The sequence below is a fragment of the Dicentrarchus labrax genome, unplaced genomic scaffold (genome assembly GCF_905237075.1).
Source record: "Dicentrarchus labrax unplaced genomic scaffold, dlabrax2021, whole genome shotgun sequence".
Lineage (NCBI taxonomy): Eukaryota > Metazoa > Chordata > Actinopteri > Moronidae > Dicentrarchus > Dicentrarchus labrax.
The window spans coordinates 23,844,182-23,864,215 of NW_026136706.1; the positions used below are offsets into that span (position 1 = coordinate 23,844,182).

Here is a 20,034-nt window from a genome sequence, read left to right on the forward strand (position 1 = left end):
CAAAATCCGGTTGGATGACATGCTTTTACCGTGATTTATCCGAAGTCACTGCATCATCTGAAAAGTGTTTGTGTTAAGAGGATAAAAAAGAGACAGGCAGTGATGAAAAAGTTTCTTCTCCAGAATGATTTACACTGGGAGGGTCTGTACGTGGGACACAGGTTGTTTTTGTTAATGTTTCCTGTCCTACACTTCAGGCCTGCAAAAGAGGGAACACTGACGTAGTGCGCCTCCTGCTGGATTATGGAGCTGACTGCAACATCCTGTCCAAACACAAGAACACGGCCATGTACTTTGCCAAGCTCAGCAACAATCTGATGGTGTGCGACCTCATCAAGGACCACATCAGCGTGTGAGTACTAACCATAGCTTTCAGCCTCACTCACCACTGATGATGAGGAAAGAATGCAGGTGAATTTGAGAGACAATGGGTGTTGGAGGAAAGACAAAAAGTTCAATACAATAATCCACTGAATCGATTCCTTGGAACCGTTAGCATGCCTGCTTAACGACTCCACTTATCGGTTCGGCTCGTTGCAAATGCGCCATGACGTCACACACGCTGCGTTGTTTTAGAAGCGCTCTAAAGTTTGGTTATATTTCACGTGAAAAAAACAACAATACGTCACTTGCAACACTTGTAAAGTTTCCATTTGGTCAAAGGGGGGAACTACCTCCAATATGCAGAAACATTTGGCCACACAGCATGCAATTCATTTGCAGGACTGTTGCGTGTTTGATACACTACTACTTAGCGACACAAGTGAGTCAAGCAGCAGCGGAGCTAATGGGATGCCATCTGTTATTAATGCCGAAGGTAACTTTAAACTCTCCAGGCAGGACAGGCCCTGTCTAGTTAATGTGAGCGCCATTTCATTGTGTATTGTGTTTCTTTGTAATTTTTTATGTCAGTTGAATTTTGTTTCAAGTTGAATCCAAATGAGCACTGTTAATATTCCAAAAGGCACAACTCTTCCTTGACTGTTTTCAGTCTGTGTTTTTAGTTTTTATGGCACATAATGGCAGTTGGGCTTAAAAAGCCAAACATTTATTTTTTTGTCTGGACCAATTAATGTGAAAACTAAGTATTTCCTAATCCTAAGGCACTCTTGATAATCTTTCAAGGCACACACTAGCGTGCAATGGCATACTGGTTGAGAAACACTGTCCTAGGTTATGGGTCCCTAGACTTTACTTTGAGAAGTAACTCACCTACTTCTAGGTTTGTTCTGAGGTTGCTACACATAATTTGTGTATACTCTGTGCTGTGTCTCTGATCAGATATTAAAGCGAGTTAATACAAACAATTACCCAATGAGAATCGATAAGAGAATCGATAAGGTATCGGATCGATAAGCAATATCGATAATGGAATCGGTATCGTTAAATTCCCATCACTAGATGTCAGTAAATTCCACACAGCACTATATTACCAACGTACTATGTGGTTAAAGGGCAATTTTAATTTACTTATAAAGGCATTTCTCTGTCCATCTTTCCGTCTCTCAGGCTGTCCAGTGTGGCAGAGGACACCATCCGAGCATACTTTGAGTCTCGTCTGGTGCTACTAGAGGCCGTCTTCCCTCTTGCCTGCCACAGGCTTTGTGAGGGACCCGATTTCTCCCTGGAGTTTTGCTTCAAGTCACAGCCACAACCAGAGGGTAAAACACAAACGTTGAATCTGGAGGTCATCAGCTCTGTTGCGTTGTTGTCATTGATCCATCCCACCAAGGGTCACTTGATGTGCAGATGACACTTATCCTCTATTCCTCCCTCCCATTCTAGGCTCGGGCATCCTCCTCTTCATCTTCCACGCTAACTTCCTGAACGAAATCACAGCCAGGCTCTGCGGACCCTGCAGCGTTCACGCCGTGGTGCTCAATGACAAGTTCCAGCTGCCCATCTTCCTGGTTGGTTCTTAATAGTAGACAATTACACAGCACTTAACTTCAAGCAAAAGATACCAAGTGGTTTATCAGAACAAATAAAAACACAATTGTTATAAGACTTTGATTATATTAAACCACATTTTGATACTTCTGACACTGGCTATTTTTCTACAAAAGCTATTCAGTGTATTTACATTCAGTAATTACCTCTATATGTAGTAGCTTTCATTGTTACTGAAGGAGTTTGCCATTCACAGGACTCAGGCTACTTACATCTGCACAAGCAATTCACAGAAAACTATGCTTCAGCGTTAACTGTTAATTTAATTTAATTTAATTGATTTTATTAAATTATTTATATCGCGTGTCTGTATGCTTATTTCTCCTAATTTATACATTTTTGTCTTCAAACGTTCAGGATAGTCACTTCATCTACTCCTTCAGCCCAGTTCCAGGCATCAACAGACTCTTCATTCGTCTAGCAGAGGCACCAACAGCCAAGGTGACAAACACAGACACATGCGCATTTGTAAACACACACATAAAAAGCCTCTGCTGCCAATCAGGCTCTCACGCAGGCTGACTGTTTAGCGGTTTGAGAATTGTAATTTTTAGCCATTTAAAGGAAGAATAAATGATCCATCAGTCAGCAGGTTTACAGACAGTCGGGTGGTAATGCCAGTTGCACTAAAGGAAACTGCAGCAGTGAGCTAGGATAGAGTAGCACTCTTGACCAATGAAAGTGGAAAGCCATGTGCCTGCTTGCAAGCTCAGCCGAGTAACTGCGAGGACAGAGGCTGTGTATGTATCCAACTTAAGTGAAAGTATAAGAGGTATGTAATAAAAGTGGATCATACTGAGTATACAGATGGTGAGTGGAGAAGTTAATTATGCTACAGCTCTTGTTTGAGATTAGTTTTATGGACGTTTTAATAAATGTATTCATCTGTTCAAAAAGTACCTGATACTAATCTAAGCGGATGTCATGCATCATGAAGGCATCCTCATTCATTTCAATGAGACCACTGCATTTGCACAGCGGGGTTTGTGCTGCAAAAAAGTTTTTGGGCAGACAAGCATGTTCATTTCCTTGTAGGTTTGTCTGAATACTTGAACTGTTCTCACCTTGCCTTTGTCGACAGATGATATATTTTCTTCTGCTTTGATAACTTTATAGGGTTGTAAAATCCTATTTCATAGTATTATAAACGGTTGATTTCTCAAAGAAGACTTTCTGGATTGTATTTCATCTTCTTACATGTAGCAGAACACAATACAGCACCATGTAGGCTGTTAGTGAATAGAGAAAAAGCTACAAGGTTTTTACAGAGGCCTTTCAAGCCTGGAATGGTCGAGTCTCAAACAGTTTTTGGCTGGAGCATGACTCTAAGTCTAAGGTTATCTAGTTACCTCAAATAACATAGCTTGCAAGCTCCTGTCAAACATGACGAGCATCCAGAATCAACACTTTCTGTGCATCCGGAGCTCATGCGGATAAAGAGATGTCCTGAAAGAGAGAAAACAGCTGAGGAAACGTCAGTTCTTCCAGTCTGGAATGAAACGCACTCAAAATCTTGAAAAACCAAATCATCAGATAAAGTGCTTAAGTCATTGAAAGGGGAGTTTCTGCACAGCAAGTGAGGTGTCTGTCATTATTCTATGCATTTCTTGTCAAGAAATACCATGAAAATACCAAAACCAACAATGTGTGTTAGTCCCAACTTCCCCCACTGAGCCCTGAGACCATTCATTCCTAGAAGACGTAAATCTCTTACAACAGCTTACAAAAATTTTGTAACCTAAGAGTAAATAGTGCATTTGGTTGGGACTATTTTAAGTTGTTGATTAATATACATTCAGTGTGTGGCACTGAATGAAAATAGACCACAATGTGTGTCTTCAAGGTAATGAAGGAACTTGTCACCCAGTGCAGCAGCGTGTCTGATTGATGCATTCTGAATAGTTTTTGAACAACAATGGAGCTCTATGGCACAGAGGAATAAGACATATCATCATTTGATACACAGACAACACAGTACTGTGGTGTTAACAGTTTTTCTCTGATTTCTCTTTTCTCAGGTCAAGCTCCTCATCTGTGCGTACAGAGTCCAACTGCAATGATCATGTCAAGCTCATTGTCTTCTAGGAGAGCAACAGTTTTGCTGGATCCTCGTCACGGAGAAGCGAAATTAAAAGCTGGCGTCACATTCGCAAAGACTGAAGTTCATTGATGATATCTGAATCTGAGTTTAGACCAAAGCTCTGCGTTGGCCTACATATGCAGCACAAATCTGAGGATCTCGTGAGGTCGATTTTAAAACCTTGAGTATCCCTCAGGCAGCCCGTCCATTCATCGGTGATACCATCACTACGCAGCTTCCGGGTGGTAGGAGGCAGTCAGAAACTTCCTCCTCTCTCACTGTAGTAACTTAACTGAAACCCTCCCGAGTCGTGCCTTTCCACCTTCTGTCAGCGTGGATTATGATAGATGTGTGTGTTGTTTGTAAACCTAGCCTGTGTATGTAGTTTGACAAAGTTTTTGGGTGCATTTGAAGAACATTAGGACATTTTCCATCACTTTTTTTCGTATTTTTCTTGGACCAAGCTAATGCTTTCCCACTCATTTTTGGTCACATTACTTTATAATGGATTTATTTAAGTGTATTAACCTGTGTGTCAGTGTTGCCCCTGGAAGATTTTATTTTTGTTATGGTAGAAAAGTCAGTCAAATAGTGTGAACTCTTTCCTAACTCTATGATGTGATAGTTTTTGTGTACATTTCTACACCCTAAATTAGATCAAAATTTCTCTTTCGGTCCCCTGTTCTCACCCATTGTCTTGTCCACAACACTTTCCCACAAGTTAATACACAAGATTGAATTGATTTGCAAAGTTAGTAGTAAGTGTTTTTATGAATTAAGAAAAGTTCCTTTTGCCTTCCATGCACAGAGTTGCTGTTTATATTTTCTGGTCTGTACATATTTGCATACTATATATAAATATATACATATATACAGTTCTAAGGCATCATCTAATGACTGATAATGTTGCTTTTTGCCACTGTAGAAGTGGGTTAAGTTATTTAGTGTGTACTGTAAAAAGCTCTGGTGTTAATTTGCTTTTAAGGGCTAAACTAAAAGATCTCACCTTAGATCAATCGCCCTGCTAGTAAAGGTGAGGGTTTGTTTTTTTGTTTTTTTTATCTTAGTCACTTACTGATCGCTGCATTTTCACACCGACACTACCGAGCCTGTCAGCGCAGGACTGCCAATCAAAACTTACTCTATGCTCCCCTTCTCTCTCCTCTGACAATCTTTTTAATCAGGATTTGAAAAGTATAGTCTCTATTAAAGGGGTCCCTCTACAGCAAGACATAAATACCAAACCCAGATGTTGTGAGAGCATGCTTAGATTTTAGCTGTGTGATTTTTGCCTATGAACTCGGCTCAGGGCAGCAATATGTCTTTAAAGCGTTGAACAACGATGAAAGGTTTCTGCGTTTTTGTCCATTTGGGGTGTTAAATGGACGGCTGTTGTTAGAAACTCCTAATTAATGAGGCCTCTCCATGCTGCCTTAATATCCACAGTTTTCACTTTGTGTTTTTCTTTTTCATTCCTGTCAAATTAAAAAAGTGAAGAAGGAATATACCCGGTTGTACTATCTCTGACTGTTACATTATAACTGACAGCTCAATGGCACAGGCATTAATCTGATTCCAGTTGTTGCTGTTGATCCATAAGTGTCAATAGCTTGCTTCCTGTGATTCTGTCTCAGTGACAACATACAAAAACAGTATGGACGCCTGCATTCAGTGCTGTTTGCATGAAAATGTAATCAGCTGTTTTTCTTCAGCAGATACCAAGTTAAAGGTTTGGTGCTTGTACATTCTTGTGCTTTTCTGTCACTTTCTGACCATTTTCTTGTCAGTCATTTCATTATAGAGCTGTTAACTTGGTGTCACTGGGCATATGGATGCTCCAGAAATCTAACCCAACAACACCTTCCATCTCACTGACACTGTAACAAGACCTTCATTTTCAGTTTATTCCTGATCTCAGAATTTTTCACTTATTTTACTATTACACTCATGCATGCAGCACAGTTTTCATTTTACCATGTTAAGAACTGACTAGATTTTATATTTTACCCTACAGGACATGTCAGAGTGAGGAGTCAGTTTATGGGAAAGGTGGTGTTTTGGTGAAGGTTTTTGGAGACAAACAAGACTTGGGTAGCTCTGTGGTTGAGAGACAACTGGGATTGTGATCAGAACCAATCAGTGTGATTGAAAATATGGGGAAATTGTTTGACTTCAAACAGCAAAGATATGACACTTGTATGTCCAGCCTTTGGAAGTGCGAGGGCTGTGAGCCTTGTCCCATCCACGGATTATCTGAAAAACCAAAGACAACTCCAGATCAGACCTTAGGAGTGATTTTGCATGTTTTAGCCAATTTATCACAAACTTTACAATTAACCCATTTTGCCAATTACTGAGCTGAGTTTAATAGTTTTCAGTGTTTTTTTCCTTCTTTCCACGCAGTGATTGGTTTCCAGTTTATTGCCAAATAACCTCTCGAAACATGCTTGAGACATCTGTGTAAACCAAACATCACAAGCACTTTTTAACAAAAAAGCTCTATTGTTGAACTGTTCACTGTGCTGTACATTACACACAGCATGTTTCAAGAGTCTGCTCATTGATATTCAGTGGCTAACTGGAAAAATGCATCAATAAATCTGAAACTTTCCAGCATGCACTGAAAGAAAGTCTGTAGTAATGAACAATATATAGGCTTTGTAGTTATGATAAACAGGCTGTTTATGAGCAGAAATGGTGGCCAACAGTTTGTCTTTATTCTTTGTGTTTACTGATAGTTTTAACCCTTGTGGTTTTCTGACTACTTTGATCTCCATCCCTTCTGTCTCACCTACACGCCTTCACTTTAAGGGTGTTGACAGCTATTTAGCTCTGAATGTTCCTGCAGGTAGATGTAACGTATGTGTGAGAAAGAGTGATCCCAATGTTGTTTGTATAGACGCTGCAGACAGTCAGCGATTACCCCGAGGCTGTGTCTCTGTCCTAAATAAAATGTCTACATATATTTCCATACTGGTTTATCTGCCATTATTTGTTTATCTTATGGGATGTTTTTAATCCAATGGAACATGTTAGGGTGGTATACGTGGTGTTAAGTCAGGTGCTGAAAATAATTTGTTTTCAAGATGGTAGAGGACAGAACAGAGCTGACCAGAAGCGAGGGCTTTCTGAACTGGGGACTGGGGTCAACACCCACAATGCCCCCTTCATCAAATCAAATTCCACCTTCAACAGGGCGGTGTACATCAACATGTGGATATCTGATGACCTATAGATTTTTATTTTACCCAAATAAAAACATGGAGTTTGGTGTGTTCGCTATGTTACAGAAAGACAGGAAAGCTGTCTTGAGCTGATCTTTTACATTTTTAGCAACCTAGTTGAAAAGTTAATCCCTGTTCTTGTTTGGTTCTCCTGAACATGTAATCGTTTCTTGATAGTTCCTCACAAGTTAACTTTCCATGATCTCATTCAAAAGACTTGACTGGCTTTTACAGCCTAATTATTTCACTCTTGACATTGAAAAAAAGGTTGGTACATCAAAAAAAAAAAAGCAATATAATTAATTACACACAGGGTGGCCTAACTTATTTTACTATCCTCCTTACTCATGCATGGACTATTTGTATTCTTTTTTTCTATCATTAAATAGTTATTTCTTTACTTCAGCTTTGTTTTATCCTCACAAACTTCAAGTGATCGTTACATTCAAATTTAAATAATAATCATCATTACCGTAAAACAGTTGAGAGATTGTTTGCTGGCTGTTAAGGTATAAATGTCATGAGAGCAGGGAAGGATCTAGAGGCGTGGCCTTGCCAGCTGCCACCCCCAGTCTAATTTTAAAAAATATTTATGTATATAAACTATATATATATCACATCATATTGCTACTGCAGCCAGTTGTTTTTGAGGTTGCATTATGTTTTGAGGTCACCTGTGTGTGTCCAAGATGTGAGATGTAATTTTTGGTTGAATACAGCTGCATCTGGGAGGTCTGGGAGGGTGATGTCGACATAGTGACAGTACGTACAGTCAAAAAGATCCATATAATACAGCATAAACTCACCATTCTCAAAAACGGAGTGAGGGAGGCCACCAAGAGACTTATGACAGTGTTTAGCTGGTACTTCAGCGGTTGAAGCTTTATAGCAGAGAGACAAAGAGAAAGCCACAAAGCAACCAAAAGGCACGTGGGAGAGTCTGAAAAGAGTGAAAGAAGGGACAATTGTCAGTTTTCAGCCGTCGTACTTAAGCTACGTTTGGTGCAATCCAAACACTGCATCACTAGACAGACACACTGCCTCCTCCGTGAAGCCCTGTGGTGGCAGCATCCTGCTATGGGGATGCGTCTCTGCAACAGGCCCTGGAAGGCTTGGTTAGGCAGAGGCTCAGATTTATTCAGTAAAACAAGAGAAACCCTGGAGGAAATCCTGCTGCAGCCGGCAATGGAAAACAAAAAGCCAAAGCGACGCAGGAATGGCGTCAAACAAACAATGTCACTGAGCTCAAGAGTCCTGGAGAGACCTCAATCCAATCCAGAGTTTGTGATATGACTTACTGAACTGCTGTTCACTCGTGATCCCCATGCACCCTGACAGAGCTTCTATTGATCAGTCTCAATCACATCCACGGCACGTTGTAAAAGAGAACATGGTCCCTTGTTACATTATGGGTTCAAGTCTGGGTCTCGTCCTTCTACACTCTACATTTATATTGCTTCATGATGTCAAAACTGTTTTAATATAAAATCCATCCAGTAGCTGTTCTGGAGCCGTTTATCACTTCCTCAGCAGATAGCGTTGCCTAGTCTGAGACTGTGATATTATCAAGAGCTCCAGATCAGTCACTTAATGGACCTTATGGTGTGATTGTTTTGTCAGGTAGTTTAGTTTAGATGCACTCGAGAATGCTACTAAAAAGGGAGAAAAATCTGTGGTTGATGAGGTCATAAAATCCTAAAGAGGCTTCTAAACACATCTCACCTCTCCCAGAAAAAAGAAACCAGATGACCCAGCTCAGACCAACATGGTGCAAAAACAAAATGTATTATCACTGAGAGAAAGGAATCAAATGATCATCTGTCAGTGTAAAAGTATTTTACATTATAATCATGGATTCTTATTACAGATGCATGAACACGTAAGCAACATTTTAATTGTAGAGGTGGTTGTGGTGGAGCTAATTTTAACTATTTATATACTGTTTTAAAGACCTCTGTGTAGGATTTAGTGACATCTTGTGGTGAGATTACAGACTGCAACCAACTGAAATCCCATAACGCAATGAAGCGCGAAAGACAAACTACAGTTGCTGTAAAACTCGTGAAAAACAAGGAATGCCCTGTCTAGGCACTGTTTTTGGTTTGTCTGTTCTGGGCTACTGTAGAAACAACATGGCGGACTCTGTAGAAGAGGACCTGCGCCTTCTGTAGATAACAACAGCTCATTTTAGGATAACAAAAACTCAACAATTCCTATATTCAGATGATTATACACTAATGAAAACATACCTATGAATATTATATTCCATCGCTGCCAATAGATCCTTATAAATATTACACACTGGCCCTTTAATCCATAAAAAACACCATAAAGAAAAGTGTATTCATGAGGAGTTCTGCTGAACGTTTGCGCTCGGAGACAGAAAGCTTTGTGTTATAGGGCTGTGAAGTTTGAGAGACATGGGAATTTATCAGGCAGGGCGGCTTTCACAAAAGTTGCTATCCTGTTGCATTATGGGAAATGTAGGTAAGAACTCATTAGTAGTAAGTGTTAATGGATCTTGTCCCACACCACGACCCAAAAGTCAGTAAACCTTGGCATTCTTTCTTTAATCTGTCAAAAGTGAGTTGGAAGTGCAATACTAAATACCTGGGGCGCCCTGTAGCTCACCTGGTGGAGCTGGCACCCCATGTACCAGGGCTGGGTCCTTGCTGCGGGAGCCATGGGTTTGGGTCCTTTGCTGTGTGTCGTCCTTCTCTCTCCCCCTTTCCTGTCTGTCCAATAAAGGCAAAAAGCCCACCTCCAAAAAATGCTGCAATACCTCTTTAAGTAACCTAGAGAACTAAAAGAGAGTACATGTACTACACAGTTGATGTGTTTTTCTGCCACCAGTTACTTAATATTACCATGATCTGCAATGCACTGAACTGTAAGGAGTAAATATATAAAAGTATAATACAGAGGCAGGTGGATGCACTGAACCAGGGGAAATACAGGCTATTGGCTGTTTCACTCATCAGAGCATCAACATGGAAATTATTAGGATATGAAATCAGCAAATCCCTCACAAACTGTAATTAGATAAAGGCTGTGTGGTGGGGCTGGTAAAGGATCAGTCTGTATTTCTTCTTCAATTTGGATCCAGGGTCACATATTTAGACTATTTCAGTCCTACAGTTTGCGGGTTTCGGATCATGGAAATCTCCGACATTTTGCTCAGCAACTGACAGACAAGATCTGCTCACTTTATCAGACTGACTTAGAGATAAAAACCGCCCTATCCTGCATCCATTGCTTCCCTCATTCTGCTGACTTTAGAGATAGATGCGGGTCCGTGGAGATGGGGATCGTTCTCACTGCCCCGCCGACTGGATTGCACGTTTCGGTGGTGTAGGTCACCTCTTTGAACGCACCTGATCCGCCATATTAAAAAACGTAATCATCACTTCATCCGACTTTTTTTTTGCCTCCCTGAGTCAGAAAATGATTCTCCTACCCGTGTGATATTTGTTCTTGTGACTCATAACTGTACCCAGTGTAGTGAGTTTACTGCCGCACATGAAGGTATATAAGGTATGTCATTTTTAGCTCATTAGATATTAACATCCTGCCACTCCTACAAGGACCTACAATGCTGCTGGGGGGGGGATACAGCACTTTAAACACTCCTATGGATCATTATAGTCATGTTGCGGGCCGTTGGGTTTCTTGTGTATATGTCTGGATGAAATTAGTGAGGAAACGATGTTGCACCGACAGATCTGAGAGCATGAACTCTCTCAACCCGGATCCGTGCTCCTGATTGGACCCGAGCTGTGTACTTCAGTGCAGCTTGTTTTAGCTCTTCCACAGAAGCCTTTCATGATCACACTGTGTCACTTGTCAGCGGAACTGGGGTCAGTTTACATGGGAGGGATGATATGCGTCGATAAGGTTAAATCAGCTTAATGGAGCAATTTAATTGCCAATGCAACCCCTGATTGCTCCTCCTGCGCTTGCGCGGCGAAAAAAATATATTAGAAAATACGAATGGACGCCGTGAGAGAGGACAATAAATGAGCGAGGTCTCACTCTGCCGCTACTTCCGGTTACAATAAACGTGAGCAAGAGGGACTTCCGACTTAAAGGACCATGCCAGTGTTTTGGGGAGGTTTTAACTAGTTAACTGTTTATTACTGATAACTGTTTCCAACACATAACATGCTGTATAATTTCAGATATTTCATGAATTTTTTTCTCACTATTCAGACAACTATTGGTTTTCATTTATTTCTGCATGGTAGAAAAAATGAATTATTACATATATGAATAATAATTAATATTGCCTGAAATCAATTACAGTGAACAACAAAATAATAATATTAGGTGGTGGTTCAGTTTGAGTGCAGTTTGCTTTGGAAAGTCTGCACACCGTTACCTCACTACAGAACATTATTGCACACTTTACATTCGCTGAGATGGATTACACACCTCAGGTTTGAAGAGTGTCATAGAAACCCAGAGTTTTGTCCCATTACCGCACTAGTTCCTTAACGTTTTTGGGTGAAAACAAAGCAATGTCTACCGGTTTTATCTCATCATTGGTTGCATATGTCTGCTGGCTGTGACCAGTCTAACCATACAGTGATTTTGCGTGATGATTTTATACAACTCTTAGAGTCCTGATTGAGTTAAATATTCCATAAGATCAGTCTGATAAACTAAGCACAACTTTGGGTTTCCTTCTTTTATATATCTTCTAATCATATCCCAACCCCTCAGATATCTCACAACCCCTAGCCTGGTTATCTTTTCCTACTGTTTACCTGTAATCAATAAGCAGTCTAGAGACAAACTGAATTAAAGAAGTTAATTCAGTCTCCCATTCTAACTGTTCAAAATGTCTCTGCACAAAACATCACTTGAGATCACACAATGATAGCTAATAATTCTGCCAAACAAAATGTACTAACATGTGTCTATATAATGCAGCTGGGTCAAACGATCAATATGTATCGATGCCTTCTCCACACTACTGAAACGCTCTCATCAGACCCCCAACCGGCGTGTTACATCCATGTTTATCTATGGGTTACATCGAGTGAGACGCCATCCTTACGGAGTGAGTCATCTGCTCATTAGACAATCTTTGAAAGGAAAGTGGAAAGTTGTGCGTTGTGCGCATGCGCCCCCGGGATTAATGTCAAGGCACAAAAGTGGCGCTGCACCGTTCCGAGCTGTACTCCGGTAAGCGAATTTCACAGACGTTTTTTATATTCCAGTTTTACGCCTAATTAGTCAAAGTTTCGGGAACTTGTGCAAGCCGCCGGGCGGACGTCCAGGGACTCACTCAGGAGTCACGCTGGGGCGAGAAGACACATTTAGGGAACAATAAACAGTTAATTTTAACAGATTTTCTCCCCTGCTCTCAGTGTGCTGTGGCTGCTGCCGCCTCTAGTCTCCAGTATTGTTCAGTTGGCTCCCTAATGGCGGACGGCAGGCAGTGCTGTTTTCCGCTGGGGGAGGAGGAAGAGGAGGGGGTGTGGGGGGGGTGTGTGTGGGGGGGGGCAAATTCTATCTGCCTGTGAAATGATTGGGTTTATACCTGGCTGTGGGTCACGGTAACTCCTGAGAGGCTCATGTAAACACGATGCGGGGATTTCTTTGAGCCTCGTTGTTTACTACCGCATGACACAAATGAAGACAGTTCATGTGATACGTAACGGCAGGGCGCCCCTTGCGGTGGACGGGTATATTTGCCACTGATTGCGCCAGGGTGGACGTGCAGGGTAACTTTCCAATTAAAACCCCAGCTTCACAGGTATCCTAAAAATCGGGCTTTTTATTCGGATTCCGGGTTTGCTTTGGCGGCACTGGCATGTGTACGACTAGAACAATTAAAGTGGAGGAGAAGGGGGGGTTGTGTAGTAAAGCCACACGTTTCCAGGCATCATGGGTTGTGTTTGTGAGTGCCACACTCTGTACCCTGCACTACATCTGGCTCTATTTTCATTTATGTGCTGCGAATAAGTTGTGATCATTTTTTTTAGTGGTATTGTAACAACGGCGCAGTCTGTGTCTGCTCTCCTCCCCACGATCCGCCGCTAATCCAATGGCTGTTTGCGCCAGGAAGGGCAGGGGTGGGAACGGAGCGGAACGGAACACCCTGAACCACGTTTCTCCTGGATCCCAACTTGGAAGCCAACCTACCCCCCCTCATTTACCTGGGTTATTTATGGAAGAGTTGCGCAGCTCAGGTAGTGCTGGTTCTATTTATTGTTCTTGATTAAAGTTTTGGATCCGCTCTCCATAGCCAAGTTTGTTAAATATTACTGCTTAAAAAGGGAGAAGGGAAGCCAGGATAAGGTCGAGTCATAGTCACCGCGGTAACCGGGTGCCTGGACCGGATTTGGTGCTGTGGTGGTCCTCGTCGTGGAGCTGAGCTCTTCTAGCCAGTGTTAATAATCAAGGGCACAGCCAGGGGGACTTCAGCGGCTCCTGAAAGCTTGGTACAGGCTGTCCTTCTGTGTTTATTTCCTAACATTTCAGAGGAGAGCTCATCAGCTGTGTGGAGCTCAGAATAGTCAGGGTTTAGTTGTTCATTCAGCTGCCAGGTAACCGGAATGGGCAGCATTTTAGCCCATCAGCTGGCTTGGGGGATGTTCTGGTGGCTGCGCATTACGCATCACTTCTCAGTGACATAAGCCTTATATAATAATCTCAGGCGTTTCATTTGAATATGTTATTAGTCGGATGTTCTCTGCGCAACTGGCGCAAACAGCTGCGCGTTTCTCTACCATGTGACCTGCGGGGAAAATGATGTCAACTTGGCTGCATGCGCAAACTGATAGTGTTGGAAAGGTAGAGGAGCACCTATGAAAGGTGATGATGTGGCTGGGGTTGGTCTGGCGCAGCTGTTGATTTTAACTGCTTGTCTGCTGAGTGTTCAGTTGCACGCAGGCAGTCCAACCCCAGCCCACCCCACCCCACCTCTCTGCCCACCTCTCTGTCCACCTGGTGTTGACGTTTGGAGCAAGGTTGCATGTCAGAGCTCATTAATGCTGGACCTTCGTTTCCCTCTCATCCACGTGAATGCAGGCTGGCTCATAGCTCTGCATTGCAGTCTGAACTGAGTCTAGACCAGGCTATTTTTTCCCCTCAGAGCACTACTGAGTTGCTTTGCACATAGATTCCCTCTGTTGGTGTAATATCAGGCCAGAAAGCTGTGATGCATTTTATTTGCAGCTCAGCTTGGCTTTGGGGAGGTGTTGCACATGGGAAAAAGACCCTTTGGGTCCTGTCTTAATATTTTGACACCAGTTAACCCATAGTCCTAGACAGATGTGTTGTAACCCAAACACACGCAGTCTCTAGATGTAGGGTTGGGTTATATCTTCTAAGATACAAGCTTGAGTTCGATTACACAGCACAGTCACTGGCTTTGGACAATGGTGTGGAATCCCATCCTGTTTTTGAACAGTCAAGAACAACTTATTGATCTTGAATGTCATGCTGTTTTGGCTTGTGCTTCCTGTCACATGGTCACTGTGAGCAACTCTTCCTCTTCCAGCTTCAGTGTCGTACAGTCATGTAGATGTGAACAATCATCAAACATTGTATGCAGCTCTGATACGGTGTCCTTCCTGAGTTTGCAGCAGCGGGGTGTCATGATGTAAGCTGTCTTTTTATTCAGAAGGAGAGACTTGGATGAACTTTCACACAAGCTATTGACATTTCACATCAATTTAACTCCTACATTTCTAAACAGAACATGCCTTTGTGAAAGAATTGTTAGAAAAAAGGTATGTTTGCATGTTTTGTTGTTCTCATGTTGTGCTTTTAGCATCTTTTGCTCTTAGTTGCATTAAAACATCAAATGTTTTTTCATTGGACTGTAATAGTGGTGTCAGGGTAGGAGAACATGTAGAGCTGCAGCAATTAGTTGATTAATTGATTAGTTGTCAACTACTAATTCAATTGCCAATTTTTTTTAGGGCAAAATTTACAAATTCTCTGATTTCAGCCTCGCAGATGTGAATATTTTCTGGTTTCTTTATTCTTGTGTGGCAGTAAACTGAACATCATCGCGTGGATCGAGAAAATCCTTGACAGATTAATCCATAATGAAAATAATTTATAGTTGCAGCCCTAACATGGACGTCATGCAAGGGGTTGGGTTTAACACAATCAATACCGCATGATATTCTATATGATAAGTGTGCATACGTTTATAAGATTGTTAATTGCACTTTTGAATGTGCGGTCCTGATACAAGTAATGTCACTGTACATTTTTGGTGAGTCAGTTAGAGGTGCTGATTCAACTCAACAGTATTTGTCTTTGAGGGTTTAGTGTGTAGCCTTGCTGTGCAAATATCCTCTCATTTAATAAATTATTACTGTTGTTCGGGGTTCCGCTCTGTTGGCAGGAATCTTGTAGTGCTGTATCACTAGATATAGGAAAACGTCATACATTAAATCACAAATATTTTTGACGTTATATCTCTTAAAATTAGGTGTTGGCGTTACCAGTTGACGAAATGTGGTATTTAAATATACCCATCCCCAATGCAAGAAGACTATTGTATTGGATTTGAGGTATTTGTTATTTTGTGCATCCTCTTTTTCTTGCCAGGTAGCAGTCTTGACATAAGTGGCAAGTAAATTACGGTCAAATTGCCAGCCACCAGTAGCAGATCAATTCCCTCTTTTCTTTTCTTTTCTTTTTTAAATAGGCAACAAACAAAGACATCCCAGGTCTGCTTTTTATACTTGAAGAAAACTTTTGGAAAAGGAATTTAGTTTTCATGTATTGAAGTTTTGGAATGTCGCATTCCGGAAAATATGGAGAAGTAAATAGTGCAGGTGCAGATGTCATTTATACATGGCTGTAGGCAGCAAAGAGACTTTACATCTGGAGATACTTGTTGTGTGGAATCATTTCCAGTCACAGAGAGATACATCCCAGTTTGTAATAGAGATAGACCGATTAATCAGTCGGCCGATGTCTGTTCTCACAGCACCGATAAATAAAAGGATGTCTTGAGGCACATCTGCAGGTAGCCTTGTCAGTATGTCTGCTGTGGAATGATGTTGCCCCCCCCCCGTTGGTTTCCAGCCCTGTACTGTAACTCCCATGCATCCTGCTGTAAACATACGCCTGGATTTTTCATAGAATAGAGTTACACATGGCTTTCGTTTTGTTTTCATATCGGCCATCGGTAGACCTGCGCTGCAAATATCAGCATCAGCCATTAAAAAACCCAGACTGGTTGCCCACTAGTTTTGAACCATGTGATGTTTGATTGAGCCCTGTCAGGTGGTCAGGGTCACCTTTGGGACTGATGGGGAGCTAACGGCCATCCACACCAAGAACTCTAACAATAGTGATGTGAGCATCTACACTGATGAAAGATGAATAATTTTAATGTGATTTGCAGCCTAAAATTACATTATATAGGCAGTATTGTTCTGAAAGTGATCCCAGCGATATCGTTCACCACTGTTGTCATGATAGTTGCAGTGTGGAATCTACCCTCCGCTTGAGTTAAAACGATTTTTAAAACTATACGTTTGTAGTTACTGTTATAGTTATTGTTCTCGGTGTGGACAGCCTTTTATGTACTGGCCTTCAATCAAGGAAGTCGGGGTAGTGGATGGACATTTAAACCAACATCACCCATTTGAACTTGACTAAAAATATCTAGTAATAATAATATTTGGTCTCTACCATACTAAAATGTAACAAAACGGGTCATTAACGCTAATATGTGGGGAAAGTGGAAGTTGTAAAATATGAAGAAAGTCCCAATACTCATCCTCTCAAAGCCTTACCTGTTTTCTCCAAGATGCCGTAGTTCAAGCGCTGTGATTTTTATTGGATGCACCCCATAGTGCTGGGGCCAAAATGGCCGACACAGTGACGTCAGAGCAGTGACCTGGCTTCCTCTGTAGTGTTGACTGTGCTCAGTTATAGCTCTAAAGGCTGCATTCAGGGGCTTTCAGGCTCTTCCTGCTCAGGGTGACTGTTGGGGTGAAGAACATAGAGCTACAAAGATCATTGTCTGCACAGGAGTGTGTCTGTGAGCTAGCTTGCATCTGTTTGTGTGTTGTCTGTGTGTGCATGTGTGTTTCTGTGCTGCAGCTGTCAGCAGTGATGTGATGTGTGGCTTAGAGCCACCCTCACTGCTGCGTAACATGAAAAGGAGATTTTGACAGAAACAGATCAACATAGAGAGCGTAGACATCCCCAAAAGTGATTTAAATAATATTTGATCCTGAGCGTGGCACCAGATCGGCCTACAACATATCTGATTACATTTCATCTCTTTTGGATTTATAGAGATACATCAGAAGCCCACATTTAGCAGCTCAATTGTACATATACGTTGCTGAATAGCCACTTATTAATCACATAGTTAGATACCTAAACCATTTAATTATTGTGTTGGCCAACTCAACAGCACCCAGATGTAGAGCACAGAGAACAAGTCCCCATGGTGGTGGGCCTTACCATCACCACGGCAACCAAGGTGTAGCTTCACCAGTTGCCGGGGGCAACAAGAGAGAAGCTGTGTAGAGCGACACGCAAGGGTTGGGTGCACGGAGGGAGGGAGGGATGTGAAAGACAGCAGGTGAGAGGAGGAGTAGAGGGCTGGTTAGCTGGGTAAGGAGGTGCACAGAACAGGAAGAGAGAAAAAGGAGGCCGAGATGTGACGAGGCAGAGGAGGAGCAAAGTTGCCCCCGTTGCTGGGCAGGCACATAGTGGTTCTTGAGTCTACGTTTAGCCATTAAGACATCGCCTATTGTTGCACTACTACTACTGGGGCACAAATCCCTCCACCATCTTTCAGTCCTATCAGTATAATACTCGTCTGAAGCAATATTGGAATCATTTTAGAAAAATGTCTCAGCAAAAGTATTGTGATAAAATCAAATAGGAGGTTTTTTTTTAGCTGTTTTTGTAATAATTTTTCTAGATTTCAGAGCTGTACACTTTTTGAGGAGCTGACTGTATGAAGGTTGCAATAAAAGTGCATGAACATGTACCGGTAATTCAATGTTTGGTTCCACCAATTGTTTAATAATAAGAATATTCAGAGTGCTGAAGGAAGTCACTGGTGTTATCAGGTTTAATTTCTCAGAAAGAACTTGCAACATTGTATACTGTTATTTGTTCTTTTTAACTTGATAAAAAAATGTCAGTGTTTTAAACCTCATCGGCAAGTACTGATGAAGACGAAGAGGCCTTCCCTTTATTTCTTAGCACCACCATTTTTCTCTCTTGGTTGCATGTTTGCTCATTGTAAGTCACCTTGAAAAGGACAGTTTAAGTTGACCTCAATGACCTAAGTGAACTAACACAACTTAATTTTTGCTCCCAACCGAGAGCAGAGCATCCAGTTAAATCTAGCTGTGTCTTGGAGGAAGCAGGTCGTAGTTTGAAATGAAAGGCTTGTATCTGGGACAATCTTGGTTGAAGATGAGATGCATGTTTTAAAGGGTCAGCTCAACCACCCCCATCACCCCCCATTGTATTCGGGTGTCCTTGAATATCTCAAAGACGAATATCTGAAACCCTCTGCAGATACAACCCAAATATTTGCATGGCCATATATGCTAGAGGTAGGATTTCTGTTGAACTGACTGTTAAATGTGACTACCAAAAATCAGCCAGTGATGACATAGATGCTGAAAAGGTGGTAGGTAACAATGGCAACAAGTCTTCACCTGGCGTGAGGGGGCTATGTGGGGGAAGCTTGTCTCTAGGGATACCTGTGTTACCTGCACAGCTGTCAGCCATCTTAAAACCAATCACTGGTGCTGGCTTCACCAAATTGTTTCCTAACTGCTTTTCATTTGTTGCCAGGTGGTTGCCTTAGCGATGGACGGGGAGTCAGAACCAAACCCTGTCGGAGCAGAAGAGGCAGGGGAGCGGGTGGAGCCCATGGATGCCACTCCCTCCCCCCAGCAACAGACCACGCCCCCCTCAGAGGAGGCTGGGGAGGCAGTTTCCATGGTAACAGAAGATGGAGCCACAAAGGTTGGCACAGAGGACAATGATGATGATGATGTGGTTCTCGTAGGGGAGGAGGCTCCCCAGCCTTCTGCCACAACCCTTTCCCAAGACACACCCAGCACAGACTGCCTAGAGCCAGCTGCTGCCGTGGCCACTGTAGACACGTCCACGGCAGCGATGCCTTCCAAGACCCCCAGTTCTCCTGCGTCTTCCAGCACATCTACAGCAGCAGCACCTCCTAAACCTCCTACCACAGCAGCAGAGCCTATCGTCATTGACGATGAGGAGGAGTCTGAACAGAAAGACACTTCGTCCTCCTCACCAGCGCACCCTGGAGGCTCCTCTGCGTCCCACTCGCCAGGTGTACTCAGCAGCACTGAACCAGATTCAGAGATCAGGATCGCCAGTGTCACCACACTGGGCTCCAGTAGCCAGAAAGGAAGCTCCACCATTTCTGTAGTAAATACTCCATCACATCCAGTGGACGTCCAGGCAGACATGAACCTGATGATAACCTCAGTGACATCACTGCAGGGCGGGGCGGCGGCGGCAGCTGTCACAGTGGTGAGAATCACCAGAAATGATTTTATTTATACGGATGTTGCTTTCATCTCATTTACATTCATCTCTACTCTCTGTAGGGTTTTGTTTGTTTTTTTAAAGTTACATATTGAAAAAATGTGCCTCCTAATTGGTTTTAGGAAAAGTTGGATCTTCTGATGTTGTATGCTGGTAGATGTTGATGAAAGCAGGTGTTCTCTTTGGCATAGCAGGTTTATTCTTGGCGAAGGGGATAATGATATCTTCGTAATGACACTGCTG

The 20,034-nt window shown here is 42.2% G+C and overlaps 2 protein-coding genes across 3 annotated transcripts in view; both read left to right on the top strand.

Moving 5' to 3' along the window:
• The window catches only part of mphosph8 (M-phase phosphoprotein 8), a 29,908-nt gene extending 22,907 nt beyond the window's left edge, over positions 1-7,001 (top strand). Inside the window, exons 10-14 of the mRNA XM_051404894.1 lie at positions 198-352; positions 1,510-1,661; positions 1,786-1,910; positions 2,308-2,391; positions 3,969-7,001. Of these exons, the coding sequence (XP_051260854.1) occupies positions 198-352; positions 1,510-1,661; positions 1,786-1,910; positions 2,308-2,391; positions 3,969-4,010 (558 nt within the window). The 3' untranslated portion in view covers positions 4,011-7,001. The remainder of the gene's footprint in view (positions 1-197; positions 353-1,509; positions 1,662-1,785; positions 1,911-2,307; positions 2,392-3,968) is intronic.
• A 5,339-nt stretch (positions 7,002-12,340) lies between these two features.
• The window catches only part of zmym2 (zinc finger, MYM-type 2), a 32,961-nt gene continuing 25,267 nt past the window's right edge, over positions 12,341-20,034 (top strand). Inside the window, exons 1-2 of one of the 2 annotated variants that reach the window (XM_051404896.1) lie at positions 12,341-12,441; positions 19,063-19,776. In XM_051404896.1, the coding sequence (XP_051260856.1) occupies positions 19,078-19,776 (699 nt within the window). In that variant the 5' untranslated portion in view covers positions 12,341-12,441; positions 19,063-19,077. Of the gene's footprint in view, positions 12,442-13,335; positions 13,452-19,062; positions 19,777-20,034 lie in introns of those variants that run through there. The other variant, XM_051404897.1, reaches the window with a different exon arrangement.